This window comes from Amblyomma americanum, unplaced genomic scaffold (genome assembly GCF_052857255.1).
Source record: "Amblyomma americanum isolate KBUSLIRL-KWMA unplaced genomic scaffold, ASM5285725v1 scaffold_428, whole genome shotgun sequence".
NCBI lineage: Eukaryota > Metazoa > Arthropoda > Arachnida > Ixodida > Ixodidae > Amblyomma > Amblyomma americanum.
Window position 1 is genome coordinate 1,407,293 of NW_027526899.1, and position 16,359 is coordinate 1,423,651.

General features: G+C 43.0%; 1 protein-coding gene across 1 annotated transcript; it reads left to right on the forward strand.

Annotated features, from left to right (window-relative positions):
* The first annotated feature begins 5,085 nt into the window (after positions 1-5,085).
* Positions 5,086-8,647, forward strand: LOC144112597 (uncharacterized). Its single transcript, XM_077645393.1, has one exon. It carries the CDS (start codon positions 6,906-6,908, stop codon positions 7,620-7,622), a length of 717 nt encoding a protein of 238 aa, XP_077501519.1. The 5' UTR covers positions 5,086-6,905; the 3' UTR covers positions 7,623-8,647.
* Positions 8,648-16,359: the final 7,712 nt, after the last annotated feature.

Below are 16,359 nucleotides of genomic sequence, written 5' to 3' on the forward strand. Positions count from 1 at the left end.
CAGACCACAACGTTGGCGTGTTTCCTGGACAAAGTCCACCTGATGAAAAGCACCCTGCCAACCACAGTGTGCCATCCATTAGTACAAGCTTGAGTACTCACTGGGACAAGCCCACAGGCAAGCAGATTCACCAGTGCACCCACTGCGGCAAGATTTTCCAGAAGAGATCTGACCTCGTAGCGCATATTCGCACCCACACAGGCGATCGCCCTTATCATTGCAATTACTGTGATAGCGCATTCACTAAAGAAAGCTGCCTGGTCAGACACCTGCGCACCCATACAGGTCATCGTCCTTACCGATGCAGCTTTTGTGGCAGTGCCTTTTCTAGGAAAGATAACTTGGTAAGACACGTCTGGATTCACACTGGTGAGAAGCCTTTCTATTGCCAGCTGTGCCCCATGGCCTTTGAACAAAAGCTAACCCTTATGGTGCACGTGTGGTCACATAGGCATGAAAAACCATTCCGTTGTGACTTGTGCTCTAAGGCGTTCTCAGTTAAGTGCAGTTTAAAACACCACAAAGAGCCAGGACACTAAAGGAACAGCTGAGTTCCCTGGTGCCCTTTGGAACGCATTTTGGTAGCTGTCAGGTTGACAAACAGCTGGCAGTATGCTAGCTAGGTGACCTGTGACAAGTGATCCTTTTTAAGCTATGTCGGTAGCTAGTTTTATTTGCGGCCATTCTTTAATGTTGACGCGCTCCTTGCCGGAATGGGACGCTGACATGCCCTTGTACGTCACTGGTGCTGGGCTATTTCATTTCTTCTTCCAGAGCCACAAGTATATTGGACTTCCAGACTTATGCGAACGGAAAAAAAAAAATCTGACATATGCGGTAGCATCACTTCCCATTGAAGAAAGGCATTCAGCGGCAGTATGTCTAATATATTTATTGCTGGTACTAGATCTCAGATTTATGATGAAGATGGGGAAAAAAAGGGTGGCCTGACTGTCTGTTGAATTTTATTGTCCCAAGTGTACTTGTGTTTTTAAAGAGATGGCATTGTTGCATTATAATATTGTGACAGGTTTTGCGTAATTGGAATGCAATCAGAATAGGAGTGTTGGTGAGTGAAAAAATAGAATCGGAATGGAATACATTGCCCCGCCGCGGTGCCTCAGTGGTTAGGGTGCTCGGCTACTGATCGGGAGTTCCCTGGTTCGAACCCGACCGCGGCGGCTGCGTTTGTATGGCGGCAAAACGCTTAAGGCGCCTGTGTGCTGTGCGATGTCAGTGCACGTTAAAGATCCCCAGCTGGTCAAAATTATTCCAGAGCCCTCCACTACGGCACATCTTTCCTCCTTTCTTCTTTCACTCCCTCCGTTATCCCTTCCCTTAGGGCGCAGTTCAGGTGTTCTAGGATATATGAGACAGATACTGTGCCATTTCCTTTCTTCGAAAAACCAATTATTATTATTATTAATGGAATACATTGGAGAATGGAAAGCAAAGGCTATCACATGCACTCCACATAAGTCCAATTGATTGCCCCGAAATTTTTAAAATTGGTTTTGGAGTGCTGCCGTATATCACTGCAGCTTTGTTTGCTTACTGTCAAAATTGAAAACTGCGGATGTGTTGTGTTTTCAATTTGGCATTGGAATACTGCTAGCAAAACGTATGAGAGGGGAGAACAAAAGTTGAGCCTCAAAATTACGTGGCTTGCTTTTGTATTTAGGCTTTAAGAATTACGTTTTTTGAACAAAAAATTTGAAGAACTGGTGTCACTTGACAGATCACCGTACCTGTGTTGCATGCAAATGGCATATTTTGTGGAATATTGTGTCCTCACTATATTCAGCCATTTTGTCAGAATAGCACTTGTGCTGAAATTGTGCTTTGAGTTAGCTTCTTTGTAAGCTGCACATGTTACTGAAGCTAGCCTTGTCATATTTTCATTAGGTGTTAATGACAAGAAGGCTATTGGGTCTGTCGCCACTGATGTCAGTGTTGTTGTAATTGCTGCGATTCATTATAAGCTGTTCAGCTGATGTGCTTTTAGAAACATTCACTGCACTGTGGCGAGAAATCTTTCAGTGTGTTTTCAGATTCCATTTTATTTCTTCCTGTGTGTTGTTGGTTGCTTCCCATGAGTATTTTGTTAAACCTGCTGCCAAAAACAGGTCTTGACATACTGACTGTTTGTTGCAGTACTAATGCCTTTTATTTGTGTCCTGTACTTTAAAACTCCACAGCACTGGCACTCCTTCGTTTGCCATTTGTGTGACATTTAGCACCCCCACCCCCCAGAAAATGATTTCTGGCATCGCTTGTTGCACTGTTCAGCGCTTTGCCTTCAAGAGTACTACTGTGTGTAGTTGCATTCCCTCACTAGTGTCACAACAGTGGGCAGATGTTTTGTTTGTTGGTTTGGAGAAATATGCCAAGTGTTCATTCTGTACTTCAGTAGTCGTTTACGTAAGTTAGGGTAATTAACATTTATATGAGCAGCAACCAGAACTGCACACTTAAAAATTATTCCCCATGATCTGGTTGCATTACTGCTGTGTGAAAAATTTGACAAATGCAATATGGTATGACTAGAGTGTAGCTCGATTTGTATGCACACGATAAATGTTTAACTGGCATCGATGTTTTCACTTTGTTGGGCAGTGTTAGCTCACAGTTACACTGTAATGTTTGCAACAAAAATGGTTATGTATGGAATGCACCATTTCTTGTTTCATTGAAATGGAATATTTTTCAACCTAAATAATATATTCAGGTTTTTATGAAGACAGCCTGTCAGTTTTCCACCGCAAAAATCAAACATAATATGGCAAGAAGGTGCGAAATTTTATACAAAGTGTCGTAATTGACTAAAATAGCGACATAAATATACTTTGACTTAGAAGGTAAACTCCCGAAGGTCCATGAAAATAATTTCTATTTCGAAGGTGTGCATTACATTTGAAATTGAGGCAAAAAGTTATGCTAAAATTGTGGCAAAATTTTTTTGCAGAAGAATGGCTGATGATATACTACACCGCTCACTGTTTCACAAAATATTCACTGCATTCACTGTATGGCATAAAAAAAATCTAGCGTATTTACACTATGAAGGATGTGAAGTTCACCTCAAAACAAAGAAAGGCTACTAGATGCAGACCACTCTCGGAAAAAGCTGCCAGTTTGCTTTATGTGCTGTTACATAATGTGTCGAAGGGTTAAAGTGTGTTTTGGGGTGAGTTGCTATTGTACTCTGTAGCAGATGGATAAGAAAGAGGATACAAAGAGAGACCAGATCACTACTGAGGCGCTTTATACTTTACCATTGTGGTATGTTTAAGCGTCTCCCATTTCTGCTTCACAAAGTTTGAATTATGTTTCGGAAATTCCTGAATGCTTGGGCAATTTCTTTACTTTCAGTGGCAGATTATTACTGTGCAGAAATTTATCCCCTGAAAAAAAAAATATATCTGGCAATGCTTGCCTGACATACTGGGTATATTCAGTTTTCTGGAGAAACTTTTCAAATGATTCACTTTATATCCTTCTTGTCATCAACTTAACTATGTGTTCTCTTTTGAGGTGGGATCTGCTGTTCACACAGATTTTTCTCTGTTATTGGTACGGTATTAATACTATTGTTTGGACGAGTTTCACTGTGACTTATTTTTTTTGCATAAGTACGTACCTGATTAGAGATGGCGTTGTATGCCAAGTGTATTAAACTTGCATGTCACGTCAGCCTTGTACTTGTGTCTGGAAGACTTCGTTTCACAGGATGGCCAATTGGTGCTTTGCTTTTGTCACAATAATGGAAACTGAGACATTAGCGATACTTGCACGAGAGAGGACAGTACTGTTACACGCACATGACAATTCTCTGTTTGGTCATCATTGCTGGTCACGTCAACACCAGTGCATTGCTTCCACAGGACCAGGTAGAGCGGAAAGCGCTACTCACTTCTCTTGAAAATTATCGCCCCACAAAACTTCCCATTGTTGGGCCTTTCACACACTGTAATGCCAAGTACAAAACACAGATCAAGTAAACGGTGCCTGTCAACTCCTTTGTCTGCCCAGAGCTGTATGCAGCACTAGAGGAAGCAGATATGCTTACTACTAGACCCTATCCATTGCATAAATATACAGATATTTCTATAGAGCATTCGAGGCACTCAGAGTGTGCTTGGAATTCTACCAGGCCTTGCTTTAGAGAGTGCTGTCAAGGAATTTCACAATGTGAAACAGATTCCAAAACAAGCAAATCAAACATAACTTCCACATGGTGAAACAGCCTCTAGGAAATTGGGAGACATAAGACCCCCTGAAATGCAACACAATGCAATTTTCTGCAGATGTAACGAAACGGGTTATTTCAGTGCCCTGTCAACCATGTTTAGCTATAACTGCAATCAGCATGTAGCTTGACGCAGCCATGAGCTACAAAAAATGTCCTTGTTTGTAGCCAGCTCCCATGCTCGAGAGGAGTTTGATTGCAATTACTTCAATGTTATGCACAACTGTGGACTTTCATGAACACATCTGAGCCAAACATTCCAGTGCATGCAAATCTTCAAATGTGTATGCAACATCCGGTACCTATTTCATTGCAAGGCCAGAAACGCTTTCCTCACAAGTGAAAAAATAGCAGCAGCAACCTGGCAACATCTGAAACATGGATATTCATGCAAACTGCTGTACTGGCTCAATGGCTTTTTTGTTTGGCTGCTGAGTGCAATGTTGTCGAATGAAATCCTGGCAACGGTCACTACATTTCGATGAAATTTAGATGCAAGCACACCCATGTGGTATGCAGTGTCATAGCGCATTAAAGAACCTCATCTGATAGAAATTATTCGAAGCTATCACCATGTTTTGGCATAAGCCAAGCCCCACTGCTTCCCATCTCCCAAGTCCAGAGCTACAGCCACTGACCTCCATAAGTGAGCTGCAGTCTAGGGCTGCACTAGGCGTTGATTTCCAGCCATAGTATAAGCTAGATAGTTGTATCATAAGCATGATGTCTGCTGGTATTTCTTTCTTGTCCACATTCTTTCATATCCTTTTTTCTCTGTAACTGATGGATGGTTCCGGGTACTTTTTGTGTGTTGTCCAACGTGCAGTCATTTGTAAAGAAAGAATTTAGGCATCGTTGTTTATGGCAGTGCAGTTTTTATTCACTTAACCCTGCTTTTCTCTGTTAATTTTGCAGGCTAATATTGACAAGCCAAAGGAATACATGCTACCACAGGAAGAAGCCTTCAATATAAATCCTCGCCTTCATAGATGCTTTGTCCTGATGTTCATAGCCTGTGAATTAACTTGTTTATAGACCTTAGTGCCTGGTGTCCATGGACGAAATGGTGTGCATAATGAATGCCCCATCCATCAAAAGCATAGATACTTGAAGCATCGATGAGGGTTATTGTTGAAGATGCCATGGGGCAACATGGTATAAGCATAAAGAAGGGTATGAGTATACAGGACACCTTGTTATCATTTGGTAGAGCACAATGCAAGCAGAATATTTTTTTTCCCCAATTTTTCAAGATTTTCACGGAGCAAGGTGTTGTAAACAAAAATACATTCCGTGCAATAAGTAGCTATTGGATGTATGTGCTATTGGTGGGCCATCCTTAATCTCCATTCTGGTGCTAGAGGAACTTTAAGAAATGTCTCGTCTTACTTGTCTTTCTTGTTACAGTACCGTGCGAGTGCATTTCCTATTATTTTGGTTATTTTCTTTGTTGTTTTTTGTTTTTGCTTTAGTCACGTTTGGGACCTTATGATGAAGCATGTCTACCAAAGCTGCAGCAACAGCTTTTATTACTGTTCAGCCAGACATTCAGGGTGGCAATTTAATCCGTTATATGTTGACTGCTCTGAAATGAAACCCACATTTAATGTGCATTTCACTGCAGTTGCTAATTCAATGTACACAGTGTAGTGTGGTTTGTCATGGCTGGGCATTGGAGCTTGTCATTATTTTTCATGTGTATAACACAGCTCACACCGGCTGGCTGAACAGTATCTGTTGCTACATGGGTTTAACTCGCACCATAACGTCTATTCTATATTTATGTTTGTGGTAACAGAAGGTGACTTTTTGCTGAATGAAGTGTAACTATATTATATTTACATGTAATTTTTTAGAATTTTCTGTCCCAAAATGGAAACCTTGTTTTTGTCTATTGCTCATGATGTATGTGTTTGTTACACAATCCATTACTGTGGAACTATGAACCAGCTTCGAGAAGAATTGAGGCAAGGGGCTATTCATAACTCAACCTTCGGAAAATTCGGGAATTTCTTCCAGTCCCTTGATGTCCGAATTCATGAGGTTTTACTATCCATCCTGTTACCTTTAAATGTTGCATTGTATGAATTCATGGTTTCATATGGTTACTCATTCTGCGTGTCTACATCACCTATTGCATGCAGTTAATGCTGTTCAATCAAGCAATATACATTTCTAAGGACATCATGTTTTTTTTTAGTATGGTAGAGTCAGTATAATTTTGTATATTTTGGTTCGAAAGGCGGGATACTATTTTGAAAAAGAACTTGGAACAATGTTTGGACGTTTATATTTTTAAATTGTTTTTTTACAAAACGTACACTCCATTCGATATTGCAAGGTATTTTTTTCTTATTATTCGCATTTGAAAATTTAAATATTCACACACCAAGGCATCTGCGACGGTGCGAATTTTTTCTGAGCTGTCGGATATGTTCCTTATAGAAATCTAAAAACTAAAATTTAATTCTAGTGGACGGTTGTTCTTGACTGAAGGGATTAAGCTCTACATATGAAATTTAACTTTACTCAAGTAACGCAGCTATAGCATGGCACTGTTGTCTACAGTCACAATCTTACAGCCCTAGCAGTATGTGAGCTGCGGCGTATTGGGCCCCACGTTTTAATAAAAGTGGTCTGGTCTTGTAATGCAGGAATGGCCACCACAGACTGCAAGGCTGGTGTGATTCTCGGACAAAATTTACCTCATCAAAAGTGCCCTGTGAACCACTGTGTGCCAACTATCAGCACCAGCATGAGTAATCACCGGGACAAGCCTACAGGCAAGCAGGCTCAGCAGTGCACCCACTGCGGCAACATTTTAAAGAAGAGATCTGACCTGGCGGCGCACGTTTGCACCCACACAGGCGACCGCCCGTATCATTGCTGTTACTGTGATAGCACATTCGCTTATAAGAGCTATCTGGTCAGACATCTGCGCACCCATACGGGTGATCGTCCATACTGTTGCGACCATTGTGGTAGCACATTTGCAGCAAAGAGCAGTTTGGCCAGACACCAGCGCATGCATACGGGTGATCGTCCGTACCCTTGTGACCACTGTGACAGCAAATTTGCACTAAAGAGCAGTTTGGACAATCACGTGCGCACCCATACGGGTGATCGTCCGTACCGTTGTGACCACTGTGGCAATGCGTTTGTACAAAAGATCCATTTGGTACAACACGTCCGCATCCACACTGGGGAGAAGCCATTCCAGTGCCAGCTGTGCCCCATGGCGTTTGCACAAAACGCAGCCCTTGTGGTGCACATGCGGTCCCACAAGGGTGAAAAACCATTTCAGTGTGACTTGTGCACAAAGGCGTTCTCAGTTAAGTGCAGTTTAAAACACCACAAAGAGACGAGGCACTAAAGGAATAAGAGTGTTCCCTGGTTTCCTTTGGAGAAAGTTTTGGTAGCAATCTTGTTGGGAACCAGATAACGGCATGCTAGTTAGGTGGCCTGTGACAAGTGTACCATCTTAAAATGGCGCTCGACTGCTGTTCTGAAAGGCGCGGGTTCGATCGAGCCGCGTCGGCCACATTTCGATGGAGGTGAAATGCTCAAGGCCCCTGTGCGATATCGATACACGTTTAAAGGACCCCAGGTGGTCGAAAATTGCCAGAGCCCTTCACTACGGCGCCACTCGTAGCCTGAGTCGCATCGGTGCGTTAAACTTTATAAACCAACAGAAACCCTATGTCCGTAGTTAGTTTGATTTGCAAGTAATCTTTAGTGTTGACACTGCACTGGCACTGGGCAATTCCGTATCTTCTTTCTGAACCACGAGCCTACTATGCTTGCAGACTTCTGTGGAGAGGAAAAAAATGATACATAGATATAACATCACTTCCCATTGAAGGAAGGTTTTCAGTGATGATGTGTCCAATATATATTTCTCGTGTTCTCAGCTTTCTGATGAAGATCAGAAGGCAGGGTGGACTGATTATTTATTGAAATTTATTGCCCTAAGCGCACTTGTGTTACTTAAATGTTTTATCAATTTACGGATTCCTATTCCATTGGCTCCACCCTCAAGATTGTGTGGCTTGGTTTGGTTTTTAAAAAAAGCTTTAAGAATTTTTTTTAAAAAAGCAAAAATATTAAAGGGGGAAGAGGGTCTTAGAAAAAAATTTATTAATGAAGTCACAATTATGAAATCTTAAGGGAACATGTATATTTGCATGCTGATTCTATATATGGAATTTAATTTCATGTGCAACAATTTGTTGAGCACTTATGTAATTTGTTATGTAACTTTTTGTGGAGAGCTTTCAAGAAATCCTGCTACAGAGAACTTGCTAGAATGCATGCCATTGGTTTCTCTTGACATTAAGCTATGCAATAAAGCTAAAATTATCATCCTACCTGTCATAGAAGTTGAGGTATAGAATTTTGAACTTGTCACATCAGAAACAGGAAGACAAATTTTTCTTCCCGTTCGTGAAGTACGAAGTTCAAAACCCTGTAACTCAACTTCTGTGATAGGCAGGATAATAATTTTATCCTTATTGCATAGATTGTTGTCAAGACAAGCGGAAGGCATACATTCTAGCAAGTTCACTGCAGCAAAATTTCATTAAAGCTCTCCACAAGGGTTACATAATATATTGCATCAAGTCCACAAAGACTTAATGTACATTAAAATAAATTCCACATTTGGAATCGGCATGCAAAAATACTTGTTCCCTGAAGATTTCATAATCGTGATTTCATTAATAAAATTTTTTTTCTAAGAGCACCTTCCCTCCTTAAAAGAGCTTCACTGCACCGGTCTCACTTGTCAGATTGCTGTTTCTGTGCTGCATGCAAATGCCATATTTTGTTGAATATTGTGGCCTATTTTCAGCCTTTTGTCGCAATAGGAGTTGTGTTGTAATTCTTCAATTTTGCATATTTGTAAGCTAAAGCTAGCCTTGTTCCATTTTCATAGGGTGCTTATGACAAGAAGGCTATTGGGTTTGTCACCACTGATATCAGTGTTGCTGTAATTGCTGCGATTCATCATAGGCTGTTCAGCTGATGTGTTTGTAGAAACAATCACTTCGTAGCAGCGAGAAGTATTTCAGTGTGTTTTGAGATTGCATTTTATTACTTCTTGCGTGTTGGTTTCTTCTTATGAGTATTTTGTTACACCTGCTGTCAAAAAGTGGCCTCGACAGTCTGGTTGTTTGCAGTACTAATTCCTTTTATTACTAATCTGTACATTGATACTCAAAAGCATTGGTACTCTGGTTTTCCATTTGTGTGAATAGCTAAGGTGCTCTTCTCCCTAAACTGAGCTTTTATGTTGACAGGCAGTTCTAGCCTCCCCCCCCCCCCCCCACCGAAAAGAATTTTTGGCATCACTAGTTGCATTCCTCAGTGCTATGCCTGCAACACTACGAATTTGTGTCACTGTATTCCCTCTGTAGTGACACTACATTGTGCACATGTTTTGTTGGTTAGTTTGGAGAAATTTGTTTACTTTTCGTTCGGCACATCAACAGTTGTTTACTTAAGTTAGGGTTGTTAACAAATAAACAAGTGGTAACCAGAACTGAGTACTTAAAAGTTATTCCCCAAGATCTGGTTTCATTCGTCTTGAGGTGTGTCTGAAAAATTTCCGGAGAAAAACAGTGCAGCATCCCTTGATTGCTCTAATTTTGTTCGACATGTATGCAGGGCATGGAGGTTCAAATGGCATCAATGTTTTTACTTTATCGGGGCAGTCTTAGCTCACAGTTACACTGTATTGTTCGCAATAAAAATTGTTATGTGGCTCTTTCTGGCTATGATGATGTCTGTTCAGTGGCAAAAAAAATGCATTTATTGCTGGGAAAATTGGGTTATAAAAATTTGTCCCACAACCGAATTCAAACTTGTGACATCAAGATCAAGAAAAACTCCACGATGACTGTTTATAAGCGAATAGCGGCATCGCCTCAGGGGTCATATGAAGAGAACTGTCTTGATGCACTGCAGATTGCTTGCAAAAGCAGCTGGTTGTGGCAACATGTATATTTTTTTTAATGCAAAAGCATTGCCTGTCTCATTGTGAGAAACACCAGCAGCATGTGTTAGTGTACTCTCAGGTGGTACAGAAAATCCCAGGGTTGGAACCCGACCGCGGCGGCCATGTTTCGATAGAGGCAAAACACATAAGGCGCTGTGTGCTGTGTGATATTCGTGGATTAAAGATTCCCAGGTGGTCGGACCCCCTCCACAACAGCACCTCTCTCTTCTTTTCTTCTTCCACTTCCTCCTTTGTCTTTTCTCTTAAGTGGTGTCCACCATGATAAGTGAGAGGATTACTCAGTCATTGCCTTTCCTCAAATCCAATTTTCATTTTCAAATGCTGGGACTTATCACACCCGCAGCTAAACACCCAAAGGATTGTAGAAATAATTTCTATTATGAATGTGCACTTTATACTGGAAATTGCGATGAAAATAATGCTGCAACTGGTAGCTAATTATGTGCGCACAAATATGGTGAACGATGAGCTACACCGCTTCCTGCTTTGGAAAATATCATTAGCTACATTGACTATATAGCATAAAAAGCGGCCTTATTTCCGAGATAAAGGATATAAAATTCATCCGATACAAAGTAATCACTGCTAGATGTAGCCCACTATCAGAAAAAGCTGAGAGTTTACTTTATATGTACACAATAGTATACATACAGTGCCAGAGGGTGTATTTCGGGGTGAGTTGCTAGTCCACTTTGTAGCAGACAAGGATAGAAAAGGAGATGTAGAGAAACCAGACCACTATGCTTTACCGTTTAATGCTTTACTATCTTTACGTTTAAGCATCTCCCTTACACAAAGAAAAGGGCACGAAATATGGGGACAAAAGAGAAAAACACGACAGGACCAGCGATCTTCCTTAGTCTTGTTCTTCTACTGTCTGCTTCACAGAACTAGAACTATGTTATTGAAATTCCTACATTCCTTAGATAATGCTTCCCTTTCGGTGGCTGATAATTACTGTGGAAATATTGATTCCAAGAAAAAAAAATATGTCAATGATTGCCTAACATACTTGCTGGTTACAGGGTAATTAGTTTTCTGCCATTATTTCTCTAATGATTCCCTTTACAGCCTTGTCATCACCTTAACACTGTGTTGTCTTTTGAGGCAAGATTTTCCATTTGTATTGAGGCATTTTTACAGCCAATTTTGGAAAGATCTGGTCATTTTTTTTATTGATATATGTGAACTGTATTAAACTTGCATCTATATCAACCTTACTGGTTTTGCTTTGCTTTCACTTGTAGCTAGAAGAGTTGTCGTTTGACATGATGACTTTGCTTTATTTGCGACAATGGAAACAAAGTGCAGATATTAGAGATGCCTGAATGAGACATGTAGTCAAACTTCGATATAACAAACACACATATAACGAATTATTTAATATATCGAACTCTTCCAAAAATTTTGCTCGAACGTGTACTTTTTAACTTCCTATAGCAAACACGGTTTGGCATTAAACGGATATAACGAACTTCGCGACGCCAAGCCCTACCTCACTTTAATAGCCGGCGGCAGGTTTCACTACCCGTTTGTTGTGCGGCGCAGGAAACGTTCAGGACGACCTCGCAGGCGCTCGGCATCGAGAGTTGACAGCCAAATAAATCGTCCGCATCTCACAACCGCTGACAGCGGCGGCAACGGCGTGATCGGATGTTGTTTTTGCCTTTTAGTGTTAGCTGCGGTGTGGCCGTTGTTGTGTTGTTTGAAGGCTCTGTCGGTGGTCGTGTCGAGTGTGGTGCGCGGGCAGAGTGAACTAGAAGAGAGTGTGTCAAACGCCTATGCCGCCTGTGTATCAAAAGTGAGGTAAAAAGGGTATATTCCGCTTGTAGCGCTGCGAACGTTAACCTTGCCTAGGTGCCTCTTTAGAGCCGGCAAAACCTGCGCGATGCGTAGCGCTGTGGTTAGTGAACTCGCTTCACATGCGGAAGACTGGAGTTCAATTCCCGCTGAACGAGCAATTGATTTTATTTTGTTTTATTTTAATTCACAGTTTATTTTAGTGCAAACAAGCCGTGCTGGCTACAAAAAAAAAGAACCGAAACTGAAGTTTGTGCAGCGCCGCCTTGCTTCTGCCGTGGACTTTACGTGACTCTCCGTGCCACGCAGCACGAATTTTGAATGCGCGTTTAGAGCATGCACGACGTTACTCTCCAATTTGCGATCTGTGCTTTTAGCAGATGAGTACTACAAACGCGCCCTTCAAACCGTGCTGGGAATTGTTTCGGTCAGCTTGACGTCTTCCAGCTGCAGAGTGCGTCACGCAAACGCACGCTGCCGATCACTGAAAGGAGTTTTCATCTGCGAGGTGACTGTAGTGTTTTCTTTCAGCTTGTGAAAGAGGGAAAATAAAGCACTACTGGATCAGCTCAGACTTGGCGGCGGCTCACTGCACACAATGCAGCGAACGTTGCGTTGTCAAAGATCCTACTGCTATTGTTTTAACATGACAGCTGATGGATGCGCGAGCTGATTGCCTGTATGGTTGGGTTTGAAGACTAGTAATAAGCTGCACATCTCCAACCAAAAATTTTAACTTAACCTAATGCTTCGAAGCCGACTCGGCTCCTTCACCAGGGGTGACTGAGGGCAGTAGCTAGCATCTTTTAAGTATTGAGGGTTATATACCCAGGGACTTCGCTCTTCAACTCAACGAAAAAGTCGCCATTCAGCACCTCCCTGCAGTGCGCCAGCATGACTAACAGCCTAAACCTCCTCCTCCCCCGCACCTTTCGCATCACAGCTGCCGTTCCTTGATCTGACACCCCACCCCCCCTTCCGTTCCCTCTATACATAAAAGACGCTAGCCTCAGTCACCCCTCATGAAGGTGTCGAGTCGGCTTCGAAACGTTGGGTTAAAGTTAAAATTTTTGCTTGGAGATGTGCAGTTTATTAAAAGACTTCGTTCGATCTAGTCGCAGTAAATGTATGAGTGAACTCAGAAGTATAATCAAGCCGCCTTGCTGTACTGCAGTGCAGAGTATGCAACAAGGATAGCTTTATTCAAAAGCATGGGGGCAGTTATACACTTAACTGCGCGAAGAAAAAGATTGCAGTAATTTAGACATAATAGCACCATCTCCGCACATATCAGGCTATAATGAGAGCGTATACACGTGTGCAGTAGAAATGAAAGAAAAATCTGCTAAAGTAGATATTCTTCATTGTTTTTAACTCGAAAATGTTGTACATAAATAATCTTTATTTCCAATAGGAGGCAAGGAAAAGGCTATATTCAGTCGTCTTGAGCAGGCTCCCAAAACTCCAAAACCGCACCTTTAAAGGGGAAAGGAACAAAATTTTTGTGTTTCGGATTTTTCATACATTGGTAAATATAGGTACGTGGTAATCAACTATAGGCGCCCGGTAAACAGACTATGACTGCGTGGTCACGAAGACATAGCTGTTTGTTCGGTCGCTCGCATCCCGGCTCATCGGGAAGGCTAGTACGGTTAAGACCTAGGCACAGGTTAATAAAACCGCGAGGGAGTCGTAGCTCTTTGTACATATATATGTTACGTGAGCAGTAAATTTACATGTTACACCGCGTCACTGCTGAAACCAAAGTGCATGAAAGAAACATTTTAATATAGTGTTAAGTGGACAGGTTTTATATGGAGCAGGGAACACAGCGCGGAACAGATGTCAAGTAAATGCCGCTCTTAGGGGCAACACGGCAGCCCGCCAGACGCCGTCCGCCTCTTCTCGCCGGCTCTGCTCTAATTCTTCATCAGGTCTCACACGTAGGCAGGTTCTCCCTGGGCAGCCGAAGGTCCCTGCGTGATGGTTAACCCCTTGGGCACGGCAAGCATAAACACGTGGTTGACTGCATTCCTAGTGGAGCCACGTCCACTGCTATTAATTGAGCCTCTGCATGTATCCTGCAACTGTGAGGTCGCCGACTAGATCGACAACAACGCGAAGGTGGAACGTAATGCGGAAACATTTATGTTTACATGGTAGAGAGAGGGTGCGCAGATGGGGTTTGGAACTCACAAAGTGAAGAACTGCTTTGAAACAGTTATTGTTAAATAATTACCTTATTTACTCCAATTACTGAACACCACAATTAAACAAAAAACATATGCTCCTTGTTTTCGGTGACTTTTGGCTTCCATCAAGGGAGGGGAAAGCCTCAGAGTGCTTGCCAACGTTTCAACTAGAGGAGTTGTCGTCGTGTGGGTAAAGCATTCGTCAATGGCGTGGAGTATCGCCTTGCCTCCGAGGAAAAAGGCCCAGTGAGGGGGAAAAGGTGGGAAGGGTGTTATAGAATGGGGAGGGTGAATCTTGTCCAGGCTTGGTGGCTGCTACAGCGGCTTGAAATAAAAAGGCCGGCTCAACAGTGTGATGACCCCCATAATGCGCAGGTCCACACGGGACGGAGAGGCAAAGAGACACCGTATGGCTCAGTTTAAACAAACAGGTATATTCAATAATTACACATGATTAAGGTTATACATCAGAGGCTGGGGCGTCCGAGCTTACGTGCCGACGACTTCATGGGGGCGATGGAGTGGCTCCAGAGTTGGGCTCGAGCGGTTGCTGGCAGAAGCTGCACGCCGTCGGGCTTCGGCGCTGAAGGCCCTCTTGGCGAACGATGTCGTCCTGAGCGTGTATGCAGTAGAATTTCAATAGTCGTCCGTTTCTTCGAGGATGGTTCACAAACCCTTCCTCTAGTGTCGTTCGGCTTGGAAGATGAACAGGAGGCGAGCTTGTAGATGATGACAGCAGAGCATAATTTTACAACATACATATACAGAGAGTTAAACTGGAAAAAGCAGAACTGAATTTACAAAAGAACAAACTTTGCACTACTTTACTCATCGACCGGGCAGGTTAGTGCCTAAGTAGCATCACATTACATGCTCAGCATGGAGCCCCAGCTCAGACTGAACTGCATCCGTTTACATGCGCTTTTAAGCACTTGATTAACAAAGGACTAAGGGCGGTCATTTCCAGTGGCCCGCCCAAAGCATCAATTCTCCAATCCAAAATAACATGCGAGATGGGGACCACCCCTTGGGTTGGGCTTAGCCTCGACCCCAGAGTCTGTTAACAATACAAACTAAATAAACAACAAAAACGCCACCACTCTCTCTCAAGTGAGAGTATACACAGGCTCTCTCTTCGGAGCTAATTCACTAGCGCCTGTCTTTCCACATTCTTGGCGAGTACTGCCTGTCTGTCTGACAGGTGTCCGTCACGGCCCTTCTGGGAAGCTGTGGGTGCCTTCCCGACGATAGCCCACGACAAAGGGGCGGAGGGAAAGAATGTTGTCTTCGCGGAAGCGCATAGCGTCGGCTGTTGTACGGCGCGCTCTGGCCCGCTGACAGCTCCCTTGTCCTGGAATGTGCCCGGAAATTGGGGAGGATAAAGCCTGTTTCCCCGCGGCGGCGGCGGCGGGTCCGGTTGTTCTGGTCGTCACTCAAAGAGCATGGCTGGGTAATTGATGATGCCGCTGTCACGGGTCTCCGTCTACGCCGCGCCGTCGAACGTGGATCCTCGTAGCACACACGGAATGTCACACTCGCTCACCCTCCAGAAGAATGTTCTCCGAACATTTGAGTCCACGCAGCTCCCCTTGTCTTTCTGAATCGCCTCGCACAGTGCGTCCGACAAAACAGTTTTCGCTGCACTCAACACCACTGCACAACACCATATGCCTCCGCTGTCAATACTGGCGTCTCCAGGGGCAGCACTGATCTTCTTTTACAGATAAACATGAAACTCAGCACCCAAGCCTCTCCTTTCTAGTCCAAACTGGACGAAATAAATTTACCACAGTTACAAAGGAGCTCCCACTTCTAGCACGATCACGGCACAGACAAAAATATAGATAACGAAAGGAAGTAGGGCAGGTTCTGCATGCGCTCCGCATGCTCTCCTGTGAAGGTGTTACTTAATGACAGAAAGGTTTAACTATAACTCCGATAACTTAACACATACGCATATAGCAATGTTATGAGCTGCGGCATTACACAATTCTAACCAGTTCACAACTCCGCTTTGTTTACGCCATTAGTCCGACTTAGCTTTCCGATTTCGCAGCGGATATCGGCCTTCATGAGTCATACTAAGTAAGTCTGTGCCCCTT